Consider the following 20,955-nt stretch of genomic DNA (forward strand, 5'->3'; position numbering starts at 1 on the left):
TATGTCATCATTACTCCAGAACACAGAAACAAACGAGACAAACTTAAGAGAGACATGGAGAGAAAATGCATGAGGACAATAATCGCTGTCTCATCCCATAAATCTGATTATCAAATATGTGTGTCAGCTGCACAGATGCAGCAAGTAGACAGACGCACATCTGGATGAGCTCACAGTGACACACTAACTCCCTGTCTCTTTTATGCGCTAACAAAGTGCCTTTCTACACAACCACAGCATGTTCGCCGCTTGGCAGTGCTACATTAAAAATGAATGTCAATCTACATAAATACATATAGACACATGTAAGGCAGCAAATGCATATAATTTCACACACGGTAGCTTTCCATGTCTTTCTGTTTGTGTCTCGTGGTAAGTGGCACCTTTTATTCCTGCATGTGAAAATGCGCTGGCAGACCAGATGCAATTACAGTGTAACAGTGTCTGCTTAATGCATTCTGGATCAATTCAAGGAAATGGACACAGGGCAGAAGAGAAGGCTTTGACGCTGCTATTTGGGCATGTGCAAATGTGGCCACAGTGTCAACGCTCAGCCTCCATCATAACAAATCTCTCTATGGCAACATCTGCCAGTTTCCCTTTTTAATGCAAGCCTTCATATATTTTTACTCTGGGCCATACTGCAGCCAGACAACTGAGCAGCAGCCCCAGTGGTTTTCAGGCTCATTTACATCCCATAATCTTTCAGTGCTGCAGCTCTGAAGTTGCACCATGCAGTAACTTTGTGTAAAGCCGAAGTATAGATCACATATTTTAAAGTGTTGTGCTAGTGAAGCAGCTTATTTAACCAAATTTCAGAGATCAGATTTGGCCAAGAGCTGCTAACACACTATTTGAAGGGGTGAGCATAGGCCTGACATAAAACTGTCATATCCCTGTCATAACACTTGTCATGAATATGAAGGAGAATATTTAACAGAATTTTTAAACTTAAGTTTATAAAAGGATGGGAGCAATAGGGCACCACTGATTCACTGATGGATCAAAGACAGTTTGGATAACACTTTATAAGAAGAGGTGTGCATAAGACTCTCATAGCCATTTCAGAACACCTGTGATGAAAATGAATGTTTATGACTGTTGTTATCAAGTATCATTTGGTAAATAATGCATTTTTAGTGCAAAATCTACATTGTTTGATGTGTCTTTGTTACAACAACTTGACAATAACTGAGACAACATAACCTGTCATAAACATGCCATAGCAAACACAATTGTCAAACTTAAATAAGCTTTTTAGCTTTATGTATTAATACAACATTATATGACCATATGTGGTTTGGTGTGACATTAGCTGTAATGTCTCATCTCTTGACCCGGTTATGATGGTGTCATAGCGGTCTTATGCTCACTTCTTTTACTATGGTGTTATCAGCTCTTGACCATACCTGACCTCTGGAATTTGTTTTAAGAAGCTGCATCAGTGATGCAAAACCTCAAAGTAATCTATATTTATGATTTACAGCTATTAGTCAAAAGCAAAAAATAAAAAAAACATCCTGCTAACATTTTTCTGACATGATGTCACTTAATTTCTGGGTAATGAAGTCCTTCAACTGTTAAAGGTTGCTCAATTAAGTGTAAAGCTGTCTAATGCAACTCTTTTTTGTTTTCCTCTGCTTCTGTCCAGAACACACCCTGAAATAAACCAGAATACATCCTAAAAATAATGATGATACATCCTAAAGTGACCAATGATACATTAACCGCAAGACATCCTAAAATCACCCACAATAAATACAGCAACTAAATGGAATATGTCCTAAAATTAACTGGAATAATAAAAAAAAAAAAACAGAATATGTCCTCATAATAATGTGGATGTATACTGACTGAACCAGAATGCATCTTCAAATAAAGCAGAATAACTCATCAAAGTGACTGAGATATGCCAGAATTTTAGAAGCAGAATAGTCCTACAATGGACCAGAATATGTGGTAAACTTCAACAGAATACAGCCTAAAAATGACACAGAATCTTTCCAAAAATGAACCAGAATATTTCCTAGAAACTCATGAGGATACATTGTGAAGTCAATGATTAATTTTTAATTTTTTCCATTAATTGGAATATGTTTTAAATTAACTAGAAAAGAAATCCTAAAATGAACTGTAAGATTAAAAATAATGAGGATATGACCTGAAGTGAACCAGAATACATTTTAAATAATCCAAGAACTAGAAAATATCCTAAAATAAACTAAATTAAGAGGGAAACTTAACCTGAAATGAACCAAAACATTTCAAAAAAAGAAACAAAATATGCCCTTAAACAAACCAGAATACATCCCAAACATTAGTTTCCACAACAAAGTACTGTATCTTGTTGTAGCTTAAATCCTAAATTCAACCAGAACATGTCCCAAAATGAACCAGTCTTAATGTGATTACAAAGCTGGCTGTTTTTACCTGAGTAGTGCTGAACCAGCTGCTGCAGCGTGTCAAACTGAGCCCTGGTGGTGATGTAGTAGCCGCCGCTGTCCAGCTTGCGAATCTTATAATGCTTGACATGGTCGCCTTTCACGTCATCCCAGTCCCGTATGGACAAAGAGAAGGCACCTGGAGGACACATATTTCAGGGGTTGAGTCACTGAACATCACAAACATGTGTAAATTAAACTAACAAAACAATGTTTTGAAAAGTGTGAGTGTATGTGTGGTTTTACCCTTAGTGGTTTCACTCTCCCGGATGAGATAGGTTCCTCGAGGGTTGCCAGTGGACAGCAGCTGCCTCTCTGCATCCTTACGGCCCAGTTTACCAAAGTACCAGCTGCAATCACAGGAGAAAACGGGTTACTGTAACTCAGATTTATAACCTTGAATCACTGCAGTAAACTTGCTCTTGCCTCCATTTTCAATTTTGCTCTAGTCATGCGTACAGCTAATTTATTCTACTTCCATGGTCTGGAGTGTTTCTGAAGGTCATTCTCAGAAAAACACAGAGCCAGAAAATCCTGCACACCTCCAGTAACTTGAAGTCACTGTGATGAAGAGTTTCTGACTCTACACACCTGTCCCTACAAAAGTGCGCAAGAACTTTGCATCGTTAAGGGAAGTGATTCCTTGAAAATTATCACTAGTATTTTAATCATAAATATGTGACTTCAATCTCTGAGAGTTTCTGAGTTTTTCATGCATTTTTTTCAAACCTACAATGGCCCTTACACACCATCATACACATGTGCCTTAGTGTTTTCCCTGACTGAGCCATCACAACTACCTGCAAAAAATAACATACTGATACAGCTTTTGAGGCCTAATGGTAAAGAGTCATTTTGTCTTACTTTCACAGCTGTTTGTTTTGTAATGAATGTATATGGAAAAATGTTTTTTCTTGATTCCAGGGTGTCCTGGTACTGTACCAAAAATGCAGATAAATCCTGATATTGACCTTTCCTGAGCACATTCACACTCCATAGATGATGATCACCTTTCATTCTACACATTTGTAGCTTCATGATGGCTACAGCAAAGAAGTCTTGAGAGACCTCTGAGTTCCTTGATTTTTCTCTTTTTTTTGTCCAGATAATTTTCTGAAGTGTTTGTTGTTGTCGTAATACTCATTTTGGCCACAAGAGGCTTAAGTGCACTACGACCCTATGGTCTACACAGGACTGACAGTGTTCATATTTTCTTCCAGGTAGGTTCTGACTTCTAAATGGACTCTAAACACATAGTATATATATATATACTGTGTATTATCCAGATATGTGGCATTTATGTCATGTATTTTAATTGCCCCTAATCTGCATTATAATATACTATACAAAAATGTTCCTGACAGTTTTGTTCACCGGGCAAAACCTATTTTTTCTCACCTGTTCGTAAAGGACCAGTAGGGCTGTGATGATAACCACATTACTACTGTGTGAGACAGGGTTGATGTTATTACCATCATCACAGTAAATTTTATCTTGAAGGGTCAGTCTTATGTTGTGATCACTGCATCAATCTATTAATATAGCTAAGGATCAGCGCTGTCATACACAAGTCAAGAACAGCCTCTGATTGGCTGACAAGTCAGGAACACAGCCTCTGATTGGTCAATAGACTTAACCCAAGGCATCTTGGGATTGCCAGTGGGCGGCTAACAACATGTTTACAACAACTGTTTTTAACGTGGAAAAATGGATAACTACAGAAGACATTCAACTTTGGATTTATTATTATAGATTTATTTTACCACCATTTCAAAAAAGAAACCACATTTCAAGGCTGGATCACAAAGCTTCTGAAAGGGATATGATCGCACCGAGCTGATCTTGTAAAGGTACAATACTAATGTTAGCACACTGGCCTTTCCTGCTCAGCTTACTTCTGGGCTAACACTGTCACATTTCCAGCAGTTGGGAAACAACAGGTGAGATTTTTCTTGGTGTTGAGAAGCTGCAGTGTTTATTAACTGACACACTGTAACCTGAACTGTACATTTACTGCCACACTGACAACTTTGTGTTAAGTTTAAGTTTCTGCTATGCTACAAGCAACATCATCACTGCACACTGCACAGACTTACATACTGTCTTATTCCTTAAAGCAGCTACACTACGCTAATGACAGTATGCTTCAATAAAGTTTAAGAAAACATAATTATTAAGGGAGTTGTGGTAAACTGGAATATGTGGCTCTGTCACCACAATCAGAAAAAGTCCATACCGTCTCAGCCCTAAGGACCAGTGTGTTGAAGTGCAGGTTACAGATTGCAAAACACCTTTTCTCACCCCACAGTGGTGCAAAAAATAAATAAAACAATATATAAATAATAAAACATAGTGGTGCCTCATGGCGGTGTCTGTAGAAGAGAGCCTCTGGAAATATAAAGAGCTCATTCTAAGGTACCAAAAACACAGCAATTCTTATTTTCAGGTGATTATACCCAAATGAAAGCATACTTATGAATATCACATTATATTTCTGCTATATTCTGCTAATAAATCCGTCCAAATCTGACCACTGGAGCCTTACGTCATAAATACAGTAGAGAAAACTTTAAATCAGGCTGAAGCTCAGGGCAAAATTGTCAAAAGGCTGCTAATTCTCTCTCACCCTTTCATACTGTGGGCTGTAAGTAGTGTTGCAGCCACTAGGGACTAGTGGAGTTTTAAACTTTTAGTTTCATTGTAAATAGGTCATGTTTTTTTGTTTTTTATGTTAGCATTTTGACTCAGCAGCTAGCCTGTCACATGGACTGTGACTAGTTGAAGGCATGCTGCTTTCGTCCCTGCTGATCTGTGGAGAAATGATTGTTCAGTCACAGCCTCTAAACCTGGAAAAAAATACTTCTTTCCACTTTTAATTCACAGCAGGGCCAGTAGGAAAGTCACTGATTATTTGTTCACTAGCGAATATGTTTTCTGTGAAACTGCAACTGAAAACAATGATTAACAGTAAAGCAGAGGTTAATGTCAAACTTTCTGAAAGCAATACTCTCAAAAGTACTTCTCACATGTAGTTTCACTACATGTGAGAGAAAGAAAAAATAGGAAATGTGAGCAGTATGATGCAAAAGAGCGTATTTCACAGAGGTAGATGTGTGTCGATAAGTAGAGCGGCACCCACACCTCTTCCTCTCTGTTTTTAATCCCAGCATGCTCCGCTGGGCTCATAATGAGATTCTACCTCACTGTGAACTAGATGAGTCTTTATTCAGAAACCGCACTCTGACTCAAGTGGTGTGTGGGGGTGGGGTTCAGGTTGGTGTCAGCAGTTGATGCTCCACTCACACAGAGACAAAACCACACACGGGGTGAGGAGGATTCAAATACTTGTGTTTCCTCATTCTTTTCCAGTCATTATGCTCTATATCAGAGTGAAACTTAATGCAGGCTTCCTACACATTCCATAGTTCCACACTTTCCCAGAGTTCTTAGTAAATCTTTCAAACAATATGTGACATCTGAGATGGATGTTTAGTATATGAATAACTGGTTTTAAAATCCATCTGTTAACATGTTACATTTTGACCGTGTTGCCAATGAACTGACATTCCACTTTTTGCCAAAGAGAAAGTAAACTAGCTGCTGCTTCCTGCACTTCCCTTAACATATTTAATAAATATCATATTATCACCCCCCCCCATATTTTTGGGCTTAGCTTTGAGAATTTTGCAAATCTCTTATTCAAAAAATCTTTAAATGTGTTAATGACCCCAGATCCAACTGATTTTAAGATAGAACAGCAAATAAGCCATTACGAGAGGAACAGTCAGAGGAGACTGTAAAAACAACGTTCAGTTAAAGGTCCACAGATCTGAAATACCTCACCTTCTGAACTAAAAACATGAACAGATTTGAAAGTTTTTAATGCAGTGGCTCAAACAAAAGCAAATCTGTGAACACTGAGAGACATGAGTCTGTCTAGTTTGTATATTCTCTCTTTTCCTTTTGTTGTTCTGAACTGCCGTATTTTGTCAAGTGTTCTAAATTGTAGATTTTTAGTCATTGTTGTCTCAGTGTTTTCAGTTATTGTTGCTGTAGTTTGTAGTGGTTGTTCTAGTGTGTTAGTAGTGGTTGTCTCTCTGTGTCTGTTATATTGTTAGTTTCCATGTCTGTTTTAGAGTGTTGTATCTTGTGTTTTTTACCCTTTAAGGCCTGACCAGTGACAAGGACTGCAAATTACCTACAGCTAGAAGTTCTATGTACATTGCATGTATCACCCATGTCAAATAAATAAATAAATAAAACATTTGAATTATTAAATTATTTATCACTCTGTGCTTTTCTACCTTTACTTTTGCTCCTCGAGCTGCTGTAAGGAGTGAATTTTCCTGGTGTGGCATCAATGAAGTTTATCTTATCTCTTTAGTATCTTTTATAAATAAGAACCAGAAATGAGTTGAGAAATGTCAAATAATCATATTTTTCTGGCATGTGGCAGCCTCATGTACTCACTGTGTCCATGGAAACAATGATGAACACAGCTATGAAGGTATGGTATCCTTTTTTAAATATTTTTTTATGCCCTAAATTTGTGGGACTGCTGAAGACATGACAGGAAATGGGGAGAGAGCAGAGGAGCGACATACAGTAAAGGGCTGTAGGCAGGAATCAAATCCACAGCCGCCGCAGAGGACTCACAGTCTCTGTACATGGGGCAAACATTCCACCAACTGAGACATCAGGCCAAAGGTATGGTTTCCTTAAGCAGAAAAGTTAGTCTGTTTATTTTTCTGATAACTCCGTCACTGCATAACTCATAAATGTTTGGATTAGCTTCATAGGTGTTTATTTGTGATGCTGTGTGTATGTGTAATTTGAAGATATCAGTCATGGTTGGTTGTGGATGTTTGGATTTGGTTCAGTCAGACACTTGTTGGGGCAGAGCTGTGTTGCAGGTGCAGAGGCAGCTCTGTGTAGGAGTTTGCATTCAGATGCACATCATATTTCTCGCCTTGCTTTCGATGACATCGAGCTCGCCTGCGCTCTCTCGCACAGCGGTAAACATTTTGGATGCACGGGCTGTCTGATGAACGCCGTGACAAACACTCTGCTTGTTTGATCAATTTAGTTTTAGAAATTTTATATTTTAGAAGAGAGGATAGGATCACTAGAAAACACAAATATTTTCCTATACTCTTTTTTTCATACTTATCCAGAGCTGGATACACACTACTTAACTACTTACATAGTTAAGGAGTGTGTGCATTTTCATGCTAAAAATGTCTGCACTCAATGAACTGTACAATTAAAAAACCTCCCACCAACGTGGACATATTCACTTCTCACCCACAGCCTGGCCGGCATTTAAAATTCTAAATCCATCTCTTTATAGTGTCACATAAATGTCATTTTATCAGGCCAGTAGAAACGTCCGTCCTGCAGGGAAAGCAGAGACTGTGTGATGACGATTGTTCCTCCTCAGAAGGTTAACTCTGCACATGTGCAGCTGTCAGTCTGCGGCCGCACGTCCACTAATCTCCAGCTACTTCAGAGCACGTTCTAAAATGAAAGTCGCTGCTCCTGGACCAGCGTACTGTGGGTCCCTGAGGATCATTCACACACACACACACACACACATATGCACACACAGAGTACTTACTCCTCAGCCTGGATGGAGTCCACTGGAGCCACGTAATTACTGGGAATGTAGCCGCTGCCACCGGTGGTGAGCGAGCGAGCATCCCACCAGTCCCCTTCACTGGAGGAGAGAGAAAGAAACAGAAAAGAGAAGAAGCACATTAGCACATGTTATTTCATACATCAGCTGACATCTCTGTATGCCACTGAACACATCACCGTACAGCTTCAGTCTGACTCACTCCCTGATCCTGTCCTGTGGAGAACATACAGGATCAGAGTCTGTAGTGAGTGAAGCTGAGGAGTGTTCACTCCTGCAGGCACACATACTAAAACTATATAAACACTTGTTTGTAGTGTACATGTTGAGAGGAATCATGAGCCAGTCAAGAGAAATGTAAGTTGTTAAAGGAACAGTTCAACATTGTGGAAAATACAGTGCTCAACAATACGGATCGCGCACACATAAGTCTAGCAACCCAATTGGATAAGTGATTAAAAAGTATAATAATAATGTAATAATGATGGAAGTACCTCAGCCATCGTGCTTCTTCTTCATCTCTGTTAAGAGTTGCACATATATATGCTTAGCTGATATCTCGACACGGATGAAAGAACACCAGCTTCAACTTAACCTCTCCAAGACTGAGCTCCTCTTCATCTAAACTAGTCCATCTATACAACAAGAAATCAGTATCCAGCTCAGATCCACCCAGCTCACACCTACAAGGTCTGCCTGAAACTTGGACGTCGTGATTGACCACGGGTCCTTGATTGCTCAGTCATGCCATTTTTCCCTGTACAACTTCAGGAAGATCAGACCCCACCTATCAGAGCATGCAGGACAACTCCTGATTCAGACTGTTATAATATCATTCATTGACTACTGCGGCTCCTCACTGGCAGGTCTCCCCGCATGCAAGTTCAAACCTCTGCAGATGATCCAGAACACAGCGGCACGTCAGATCACATCAGCCAAAAACAGCACATGTCACCCCGCTGTTAAGATTGCTCTATGGCCCACATCAAAATCAAAACCCTGACACTGACACACCTACAAAAGAGCATCTACAGCTGCTTCCACCTGCATGAACTCCCCCATCCAGGTCTACGCTCCCTCCAAATCACTATCTTCTGTCAAAGTTGCTAGCTACACTCTTCCAGTTTGTGGCTCCCCTTGCTTGTGCTGTATCAGCTCTCAGATGTACGTTGCTTTGAATAAAAGCATCTGATAAATGAAATTGTAAATTGCATTACTGATCTGGCACTCTCAAGAAAATGGGAGCAGGTAAAGACAAAGTGAGTATTTCAATTATTCTGGAAACAGAAGTTAGGTTGGATGGTGTTAGAGGATGTGGGCGAAACTCCAACTATGTACTGCACAAATTGCTGTAGGTTTGAGAGGAAGGCTGCAGGCTGAGGCTGAGTCTGAGCCAAGTCAGGTAATCATAAAACTGATCACCACAGTGAATCATGTTTCAAAAAATGCACAGCCATTAACTGTGTCCAGCATGCTTGCTCTTCAACATAAGACTGGGACTGAGCTGGGAATGTAAACCACACTGGTGTGAAGACTTTATTTGATGGACATTAACAGGTTGTATAGAGGCATTTAAAAACTGACTTTGGGAACGATTTCTGACTGATCTGAGAACCATTGAATCCTGGCAACATAAACACTCCTGTGCAGTGCAATAAATTTGTTAGCTCCAGCATGTATCCATCTAGTGCATGTTCTTATAATTGGTCTTTAGTTGCTGTTGCAATTATTGCCCATCTACAACTCTGTCACCTTTTGTTTAACTCTGGCCAGAGGCTAGCTGTTTCCCCCTGCTTCAAATCTTTACAGTATGCTAAGCTAGGTTAGCACCAGCTCATAATTTAAAATTCCCCTCCAGACATGTTTTAAAGTATGCAAAAATATTTGTTTTGATCAATAACATGGTTTGCCAACATAAAAAGTAAAGAAGAAGAAATTGTGGCTCTGGTGAGAAAGAGGTGTGTATAGATGCACAACGCTGGTATTAAAGGAAACAATGGAGAGATTGAGCCACACATGTTAGACTCACTACCAGATGAGGTGAAAAGCAGACATTTCAGACTGGTAGCATCTTTCATTTGTTTATGTCGTTTGTTAGCTTGATAGTTTGCAACTGACAGTGGCTGACACAGCTAATGATAACACTTGTTCTCTGTACTGAAAAATCCACGCTGTGTTACTTATGTTACGTAGCAAATCCAGCTTGCCTGTTTGAGTCTCAGAATTTAGGAAAGTGCAGAGACGTCTCCCCTCTTCAGTGGAGGAATGTAAAAACACCTACAGTGACAAACGCTGCCCAGATACAAGTCAGTAAGTTAGACATTTTAGGAGACATAAATATAAAAACACATTTTTGAGTGGAGGGGATCTTTTGCTACATTCTTGGCTCTGTTGTTTCAGCCTCTGCTCTCAGCTGCTCATGTGCGACATCAGCGACACATGAATTGAAGTTTAGCAGCTTAGAAAAAGGGTGTCTGCTAAAAGTCTAGATCGTGAAAAAAGGGGGCAGAGGCAGGGAAGGGAGGAGAGGCTCCTTAAAGACCTCTCAGCCTGGACGCCCACGCAGCCATTACTGTCTTCCTCTGATGTCCTCCGTGCATTTCTTCCTCGCTAACCATCCGTCCCTCGCTGCGCCTCAAACTCTTTCATATGTCCACTCGCTCAGCGACTCATCTTCCTCCCTACCTAATATTTCTCATATTTCATCTTTTCTTCCCTTCACATTCCCACTTTCTGACGCACTTTAGGTTCAAAATGTCCATCACACCTCCTCTTCCTCATATCTTTACCATTTAAAAGCCAAGATTCAGTTTATTTGGCCACGTTCATCTCAGCTACTCGGACTGTTTGAGTTGTGTCGCAAATATTAAAATGAGAAAATGCATGGAAATCCATTTATAATCTGCCAAAATTTGTTTATTAAGACAGATTTTAAAATGAATCTGAAAGTTAAGTGGCTGTCTGTTTGTGAGTTCCTGCTGTATGTGGGGTGACTGCTAAAAACCCTGACCCAATGTGCTGAACTACGAGGAGAAATCATTCATAAAAAAACTTTCAGCCTGATGCATTATTGGTGTTTAATTTGCTCCTGTTGATAATTGCTCAAATTTAGAAAGGTATGATGCCATATAGAGATATCTCAAGCACAGATTAGTGACAAACAAAAGTAAAAACCAGCACAAAGTGTCTCTGCAGGTGAGAACAGCTTCAGTGCTCTTTTTAAATTTCTAAAAGAGAGATGAAAAGCATTCATCAGATACTTCCTGAATTAAAGTTTCTGAGTTTGTTATTTTTCTTCAAGTCTTTATTAAGGTTTTTCTTTAATAATTTGTCACCTGTCTGTGGTTAGAGCAGACAGAAGTCAAACAGGGACTGTAAACAGCAGGTTTTGGTGTCAGTCCCTCACAGTCAGAACAGGGGCTTTCCTCATGAGCCACTAGTTTTTTGCTGGTGTTCAACAATCATACAGGTAGGAATCTACTGTAGAAGAGGCAAACAGATCAATTTGTACATCCACAGAAGCCCTCAGCAGACCATGATGCACTGCAGCATCACGGTCTACTGAGGCTACTGAGGCATGTGACTGAAGCAGCTTTTGCTCTTCACTCTCACTATCGCCCCCGTCATACATAAGACCAGTTTACTGCACTCCCATGATCTCTGTGCTGTTCGAAGTCACTCTGAGAAACCAGTAAAGGATAAGTCAGATTTTTTTCTCAGTGCCAATAAATCCCATTAAAAGACCAAGACCAACAATGAACTGATCCCACAAATGCTAGTTACATTTCTACCTAAATTTTGCTCAAATTATAAACAAACTTCAAGAGTAGAAGGACATTTGGAAAGCACAGATCTCCACTAACTTTATGAAATTTATCGCAGACCATTCTCATTTGGATGTGAGAGACAGCATACTTAGTTGCATGATATACACATATTATGTTTTCATAGCCACACCTTTGTTTGATAAAAGCAGTGTTACAATTGTAACCTTTCTCTCATAAAATTACTGCAAGTGCCCTATAATAATTTTAACTCATAATAACTCATAGCTTCAGCAAAAAAAAAATTCAGCAAAAGAAATCAGAAAGGAAAATACAAATTAATTATCATGCCCATTTGTGTCCACTATTGTTAAATTAAATTATTAAACAGCTGGTGGTGCAGAGAGGTATGCCATTAGACAAGTGTAGAAGAAGAGGGCACAGTGAGATGACGTGATTAGCAGAGCACAAATCAAACCACAAAGGAATGAAACCCATGGAGAACTCATGAAGGAAATATGACATTTCTGTTTGCTGATGTGCTCCACACACACCTGATGTTTTCATCTGCTGATATTTTTCTTCCGTTAAATGGAACTAAAGCTTCAGTGATGTTTTAGTCACATGCTTCATGTAGGTCATGATTTATTTGCTGAGTGTGTTTCTATTGCTCTTCACTGAATTTGAATGAGACACAAACTTTTCTACCTCAGCTTAACATAAAAACTAGGGGTGTGTGTGTTTAGTCAACCAGTCTATAGAACATCACTGCCTTCACTAGCTGGCATCTCAAATACTAGCTGGTTGAACTAATCATTGATATTTTATTAATGTAAAACTGCTCTTAACTTGTATCTGAGATGTTATGCAGTCGCCCGCCACTAACTGTTGCATCCCCAACAAAGTAGGACAGATCAATTCTCATATAACCAATATTTTGACCTAGAAAATGAGAGTAAGGTAGTGAATAAGCAGTGTCACAATAAACTGGCATGTAAACACTAAGCTGTATGTGTAACCACATTCAGTACATGTATGTGGACGTTAACCTGCAGGGAGAGCAGGCTGCTGCTGTTTACATTGCTAACATTAGCCACACTCAGCTAACTAAATTTTCATTCGATCGACAGTGAAATTAGAAATATTTAAACATTAAAAACTTTGTGATATTCTTGTTTTTTTTCACATTTCTGGCATTTCAGGTCAAGTTTCTTTAATGCACAAATTGAAAATCACTCATTCTTGAGATTTAGGATAAAACTGTAGTTTGAGGGAGTTTTGATTTTTACTCTTCAGTTACGCTAAACCTTGTAACGGGCTGACCTCGTAATAATGACATTAAAAGTAGACGTCAGCTCTGTCAGATCAATCTGGCGTCTTAGAGAGTTGACAACCCCCTTTTTCTGCCTGATGAAATCATGTTTTATAAAAAATGGATGGAATTGATGGAAATCTGGGATACAACTTTAAAGGACAAACATTTTCATAGAAATTTTAAAACAAAGATGATTGTAATGGCACATTTTTATACCTATGTTATCAGTTAGTTGTTGCTGTTTTAGATTTTGAAGACGTTTAACACAGTTTTAAATTGTTTAAAGTTGTGACTTCTTGTCTGGGACAGGGGTGTTTTCTGACATATATTTCATATGCATAAATTGGAATTAGAGTGTTTATATATAGACAGTTACTGTGCTGCTGCTGGATACACTCACTAAAACACCAACTCTGCATTAATCCACCAATAAGAAGAGTCCTCAACAAATGCATTACTTGCTCCTGTTCGCTACAGATCGCCAAGCACTTTTTACATTTTTAAATTTAAATAAAAATGTATATTTCAGACCCATTTTTAAAGACGAACATCTTCAACTTTGGGCTTGAGGCTGAGAGCCACAGACAGAAAGTCAGAAAGTAGTGACAGACGGACTGACATATTATTTTATTTGGATTTTTTCATGCGTATCAGTAGAAGTGGATAAGGTAGTAGACAAGCTGAGGGTGGGGTTTCCTCTGTTGTTACTAACATCCATTCATGTTTTATCACACTCCTACAGACACTTTTATCTCCTCTCCTCTTTCCGTTCCTCTCCTCTTCTCGCCTTCTCTCCTCATTCCTTCCCTCTCTTCCTCACACACATCAATATGTGGCTGCCTTCAGGGACAGCCAGCAGTGGTGGTTTACCATCATTACCAATCCTCTCACATGAATGCACAATCACACATGAACATTTCCTTCCCCCATCCCTGAGCTTTGACAATGTCTCTGTGACACACTGTACCACCCCGTGCTTGTTTCCATCACATCCCTTACACACCAGGAGGGAGTGTCTGTGGTTGTGTGTGTGTGTTTTTGTGCGTGTGAGAGGGATGCTAAACACAGAGACAGACAGAGAAGGGAGTGTAGGAAGGGGGAGGAGAGGAGAGGCGTTGTTGGTCCTTCATTTATGCTGAATAAAGCTGTGATGGGGGGAATCGCCTGGGGACGACATCCCAGGCAGAGACAGGCCTAGCTTCCCTTTGTTCACGGAGGATCCCTCAGGAGGGAGGAGAGAAAGATGGAGTCTCAACAATCTGCCTTCTGAAAGAGCAAAGTATGCAGGATCGAGAGGATGTGTCTGTGCGGTGTAAAGATGTGTCGGTATGTGTGTTTGTGTGGAGCCAGAGAGACATAAACAGACGGGGCGGGGTGGGCCCCAGTCTGTCCGCTGCCTCTTTTGTCTCCAGAAACAACCCCCCCCCCCCAAAAAAAACCCAACTCTGCTCCACCGCAAGAAAGACAGAAAACAACAACAAGAGTAAACAAAGCACCTCCCTCCTGTCTCCAAACACATTCAAATCCTCTGTCTCCCCGTGGTGACTGCTGATGAGAGAATAATTAAAGACAGGGCCGTGCTGACGGAGAGGAGTCACACACAACACACAACCATTCACAACAACAGTGTTTATTCAGAGCAGCACTGGAGTCTCAACAATACTCATTTACTTTACTAACTGTAGACTTGTAGCAGCTATTTCCTGATTACATCTGATGAAGCTGCACAATTAGAGTCAGACAGATATATTAGTCAGATGATATTATTAGTCTGTCACAGCTATTGTCTATATCAATGTCACATATCTGTTGTCTGATATGTACTGATATGAAAAAGTTAAACAGAACATAATGCAGATTGTTTTTATTTAGTTTTTAGTTTTAAAAGCAGAATTTATGTGTGTTTGATCCTTTATATCCTAAATTTTAGGGTGAAACAATTAATCAAAATTTTATCGAAATTGCAATATGGCCCTCTGCAATTTTCAAATCATCAGAGGTGCAATATTCGTTAAAAGGCAAAATATGTGTCAAATCCATTTTGAATTAAATATTGCCGATCAGTCCAATCAATGCCAATTGTATTCTAAAAATGCGAGAAACCATCTTTGTTTGGTACAAATTATCATTCCCTCTAATATCACAAATCATGTCACAATTACAATTTCAGTCAAAATAATCACAATTACATATTTTTACAAAATCATTCAGCCCTACTATATATGACTTTTTGTTCCATTTGTGGATTCCAATATCCAATATCATTATATCTGTTGATGTCCGTGAATGTTCTCATTCTTCCAGGTCATTGTAATCTCAAGAAAAGATTGAATTGAAGGCAACTGAGTCTGAACGTGTCAGACTAGTCTGAGACTAGTTCAGACCAGTCTGACATGCATGAACTAATGAAGGTTCTTGGATGACAGGTGAAACGTCTTCAAAGACATATGAGCAAGTCCAGCTGCCTTAGATTCAATCTTTTCTTGAGAATATATCAGTTAAAATACTGATATCAGAATCTTTTTATTCCTTAATATCGGTATCCATATCGGCCCATCACAGCTATATCGGTCAATATCAGCAGGGTTGCCAGATCAGTGTTTTTTCCATGGATTTGGGCAACTTCTGAAGTGTTTGCCGTGGAGTGAATTTTGTGTCTGCTGGTTCGATGAACCTATTTTGTATGCAGATCAATATTACACACACAAATACACAACCATATTTTAAACAAAATAATTTATTTCTACCTAAATCCTACCAAACTGACTCCAGGTCAGCATGTACACACACGGACCTGGCACACGTTACATATATGCCCACATAAACACACACAAATATGATGTGCCCCTGCTGTCTGATATGTGCAGATATGAAACAGAATGTTATCTTTACAGATTGTTTTTTATTATTGTAATTGTAATTTTGTTTTTGTTTGTTTTTATTTGTATTTTTTAGTTTTATGTTAGAATTATATGTATATATGTCTATATATGTATATGTGATCCTTTTTTTCTTATGTTTATGTTTACTATTATATATATATATATATATATATATATATATATATATATATATATATATATATATAGTGTTATTTATAATAACTATAATATTTTTAATTATTTATAGTTATTAAAGTGAAAAGTGTAGTGTTTGTTTGGACAACAAAGTTTATTATTAAACTGTAAATTACAGTATTAAAAAAATTCCTGTCTCCATTACATATCTTTGTCACAAGTGTTTGATAAACACATGTATGTATTGTGAATGTATATAACATGTATGCATACTGTATATATGAAAAATATCGGCCAATATACTGATACCCAAAAGTCCAGTATCTGTCAGAGTCTAGTTCTTACATGAAACTGCTCACAACAAGGTGTTTGGATTATCTTGAGTAACCGGCTCATGAAAATCAGTATCAGCCCCCAAACTTCAGTATCGGTTGAGCTCTATTCACGGTAACACATACATGGTGGGTTATAAAAAGCCTGATCTGACTGCAGGGACAGAGGCTTGTTTCCTCAAGAATGCCATCACAAAACAAAAAGGGACAACAGTGCCTTCTGTCAGCTGAAGCGGTGGTGCTGGGATCTCTGGTTGCTGCTTCACGTGAGCCCCGCCTGCTCAGGCATCTGTCAGTCTGTTCCTGCCAGCTCTGACTGAGCAGGAACAGATGAGGATTTTACCACCTCTGTCCAGCAGGGGTCAGTGTGGCCAGCTGGAAGAGGCCCAGTCCATATTTGAGGCCGGTTGAAGCAGCGAGGCGTGGGCGGACGGAGGGAGGTGGAGGGGAGAAGGGGTCGAAGATGCGGCTCTGTCTGGCCCCTGCTGAGGAGGAAGAGGGAAAAATGAGGAAGAGGAGGGAGTGTAGAGTCTAATGATGGGGTCTTCCTGCTCTGGCTGAGGTCCAGCAGGGACCGAGGTGTGTCGTGGAATGTGCAAGACGCTGGTGGGGGCAGGATGCTTGCTGGGTGTGGTGAGGAGGAAGACTGACCTTGGTGGGCCAAAGGCTGATGATAAGACAGCCATGTACAGTGGAGAGTTTTCATAATTCATCAGGAGCAGGCTTATCTGGCATAAGCATTAACATTTTATAGTTTAGATGCTGCATGTTTGTGAAAGCATCAATAAAGCCACTCATTCAAACACTAGTGCTTCACTAACTAGTATTATTTGAACTCATTTTAAAATCACACACATTAACACTTGATTTTATTTCCACAAGATACATTTTTTGTGATTTTCTGGCCTTGGATTTAACCTCTCCGGTTACATACAGGCTGTCTGACAGAAACAGGGTTGTGACCTGGATTTTAGAAACTCTGAGCTCATGATTTACCAAAGATTTGTTTTTCCGAACAATTTCCTGTGAAGTTTGCTGGAAAGAACTATGTACTCTGGCAGAAATGATCATGAAAACAAGTTTCTTAACACACAACTGCACAAATTTAGGGACTTCACCATCTACGCTCTATAATATCATTAAAAGATTCAGAGAATCCAGAGAAATCTCTGCACATACGGAGCAAGACTGAAAACCAACACTGAATGTCTGTGACCTTTGACCCCCTCAAGCAGCACTGCATTAAAAGATGCATTAAAAAGCCACATCATTGTATAAACGATACTACATGGGCTCAGGAATACTTTGGAAAACCGTTGTCAGTAAACACAGTTTGTCTCTGCATCTACAAATGCAAGTTAAGACTCTACCATGCAAAGAGAAAGACATATATCAACAACATCCAGAAACACTGCAGACTTCTCTGGACCTGAGCTCATCTGAGATGGTCTGACACAAAGTGGAAAAGTGTTCTGTGATCTGATGAGTCCACATTTCAGATTGTTTTCACAAATCATGGACGTTGTGTCCTCCCAGCCAAACAAGGACCATCCAGATTGTTACCAGCACTAACTTCAAAAGACAGCAGCTGTGATGGCATGGGGTTGTGTGGCATCATGGGCACTAACACACCCCCAATGCTACCATCCAGATCATTTCTTTTTCAGCGTGACAATGCCAAGACACATTGTGGACATGTTGCAACGGTGTGTCTCTACGTAGTAAAAGAGTTCAGGTACTAGACTGACCTGCCTGCAGTCCAGACCTGTCTCCCATTGAAAATGTGTGGTGCATTATGAAGCACAAAACACAACAACAGAGACCTCGGACTGTTGAGCAGCTGAAGTCGTATATCAAGCGAGAATGAGACAGAATTTTGCTTTCAAAGCCTCAACAGTTAGTGTCCTCAGTTCACAAACCCTGACTGAGTCTTGTTTAAAGGAACAGTGATGTAACAGTAGTAAACATGCTTCTGTCTCAACTTTTTAGGAAAATGTTGCAGGCATCAAATTTTGGATGAGGGTGTATTTACAAAAAACAAGTTAATCAGGTTTAACATTAAATATCTTAACTTTGTCAGGCTGTATATTGCCAAGAATCTGGTAATACAATATGTATCACGATACTGAGTCACCATTCAATATATCATGATACTGCTGTATATATTGCTATTTTTAAATCTAAAAATATAATTTTGGGGAAATGGTCACAAACCACCAAATGTGTATCATTTGAGTTAAAAAACTTTACTTTTTTATATAATCAGAACAGGGACGATAGGTAACAGCACTGCTATCTAGTATGGATATTGCATGTATCACAATATCACGATATAATGTTTGAAAACTGATACAGTATCACAAAACATAATATTGTGATACTTCCACTTCCACTTACTTTCTTACACCCCTATATCTTTGGTCGAAAAGTATTTGCCAATCAGTTTGGTATGATTTTCTTCACGCTTTACACAGTGTCACAACTTTTTTTGTTCTTCAAATATGTTGACTCTTTTGGTTATGCTAGAATTGACTGTCACTTAAATCCAGGACACAAAACTGGGACTAAATCTGCAGTTTAAAATCTCTGATTTGATTTCTCCAGGTCAAAATGAACATATTGTCCATCATCTGAAATATCTCAGTCAGCAGCTGGATTCATAACAGCATGGGACAAAATGCTTTTATCAGTTTCTGTAGTGTAGTGGTTATCACGTTCGCCTCACACGCGAAAGGTCCCCGGTTCGAAACCGGGCAGAAACACTTCTTTGCTGCTTACTCTGAGTATTAACATAAAGCTGTACTCAGTAAAACTATGAGGCATCCAGACACTATGGAAAGCACTGTAGACCCATTTGAATACAACTGCTGTAGCTTGATTTCTGACTTCTTTGGTGAAAAACCAGCAGCTGGTAGAAAAGTAAACTCGCCCTATCAGGGAACCAAACCCCAGTCTATCACATGACAGGCAGAAACACTGTCCACTTAACTAACAAGGAGTGGTCCTCTGGCGCATTTGATCCGTGAACTTGCGGTTGGCACTGTTCCAGCTTTCACAGCGAAGATACAAAGAAATACAGGGAAACATTTATGTTGGAGGACTGTGACACATTTTTGCTGATGACAGTACCTTTATTTTGGAAGGTAGGATGGCCAAATTTCACTTACTATAGTGATATAAATATTATTCTCACAGTTTCAGTTTTATTTCACTTGAAGAACCAAACAAACTGACTTCATTATGAAACTAAACCTGGGCCTTGCACAATAGCAGGGCTGTTTCATAATACTGCCACACCACTGGCTGTGAGTTCACATATTGGCACAGAGATCAGTGACCAAGCAGTGTAGTGACAGCTACATACAGGTGATCAACTTAATGAAACAATGGAGTCACAGTAAACTTGCTGTCCCTCTGCAGAACTGTATAGAACATGCACTGTGCAGCTCAATCACAAAGAAATCTAAAGGAGAACAGGGTCAGAGCGCAGACCCAGCACCCTCCCTTTCTCCTCAAATGTCACTGCAGCACTGCAGAAACCCAAACAGAGAGGGGTCACTCCAACAGGCTGTGACACAGCCTCCAGTAGACAGAAAGAAAATGAAAACCATCCGCAGACTGAGGCCAGGATGGTTTAAGAGTTGGCACACTATCACACACACACACACACACACTCTGGTAATACTGGTCGTCTGCAGTTCTGCTGACTGGAAGAAAGACTAGCCAACATCACTGTGGGTGTAACAGGGCACTTCCTGTCCAAGCATAGAGGGAAATCTTGAAGGAACACCACACTCATCACTGCTGGCTGGAGACTCTGCTCCACCCTGTGTTAAACCTTGAATAAACTGTGTTTACTGCTGCTTGTCAAATTGCATGTTCAAGCCACCACTTGGACCTCATTTGAAATGCTTTGCACTCTAAAATATTGTACCCGGTACAAAGCTGCTGCCAATTCTGTCTTTCTTAGCAATTTTTTTTACGTGTAAAAATATTCAGTTGTTGAATGTTGGAGCTGCCAGGTTGGTGAAAGCAGCTGAAAAATGAAAAATTCCACAAACTCAAGTAAAGCAGACTTATTTTAGGCTCTAGTCTGCTCCAGACTATGAAACCAAAACACTTCTTTTCCACGCACAAGCTGCCACTTTTACCTCAGCTGTAACACGACGCCCTGTCTGCTGCCCTCCCAGCAGCAGCAGCCCCTTTAAGACAGTGATAAAATAGGAAAGTTGCATTCCTCCTGAGTGCAGGCAGTCTGATAAGCAGCTGTAGCGACTTACGTGCTGTTGATAATCTGGAACCTCTCTCCTTTCCTGAAGCTGAGGTCGTCTTCTGTCCGTGCCTCGTAGTCATAAAGTGCCACAAAGAGGGTGACTCCTGCAGGAGGGATGAGAACATGGCGTCAGCACTCGGCAGATTAGCAAGAGAAATCATGTTTAAGTGACGACGCA

General features: G+C 39.8%; 1 protein-coding gene and 1 non-coding gene across 4 annotated transcripts in view; one reads left to right on the top strand and one right to left on the bottom strand.

The window, feature by feature from the left end:
- The window catches only part of fynb (FYN proto-oncogene, Src family tyrosine kinase b), a 121,770-nt gene that overhangs the window by 24,574 nt on the left and 76,241 nt on the right, over nucleotides 1-20,955 (bottom strand). For all 3 annotated transcript variants that reach the window (XM_084737836.1, XM_084737835.1, XM_084737837.1), the window contains exons 4-7: nucleotides 20,785-20,881; nucleotides 8,059-8,157; nucleotides 2,688-2,791; nucleotides 2,431-2,580 (exon numbers count right to left, since the gene is read on the bottom strand). In XM_084737836.1, the coding sequence (XP_084593962.1) occupies nucleotides 2,431-2,580; nucleotides 2,688-2,791; nucleotides 8,059-8,157; nucleotides 20,785-20,881 (450 nt within the window). The remainder of the gene's footprint in view (nucleotides 1-2,430; nucleotides 2,581-2,687; nucleotides 2,792-8,058; nucleotides 8,158-20,784; nucleotides 20,882-20,955) is intronic.
- On the top strand, nucleotides 19,194-19,266 carry trnav-cac (transfer RNA valine (anticodon CAC)). Its single transcript has one exon. It is a non-coding gene; the product is annotated as a tRNA-Val (tRNA).

Source organism: Lutjanus erythropterus, chromosome 15 (genome assembly GCF_056507025.1).
Source record: "Lutjanus erythropterus isolate fLutEry1 chromosome 15, fLutEry1.hap2, whole genome shotgun sequence".
NCBI classification, from domain to species: Eukaryota; Metazoa; Chordata; class Actinopteri; order Lutjaniformes; family Lutjanidae; genus Lutjanus; species Lutjanus erythropterus.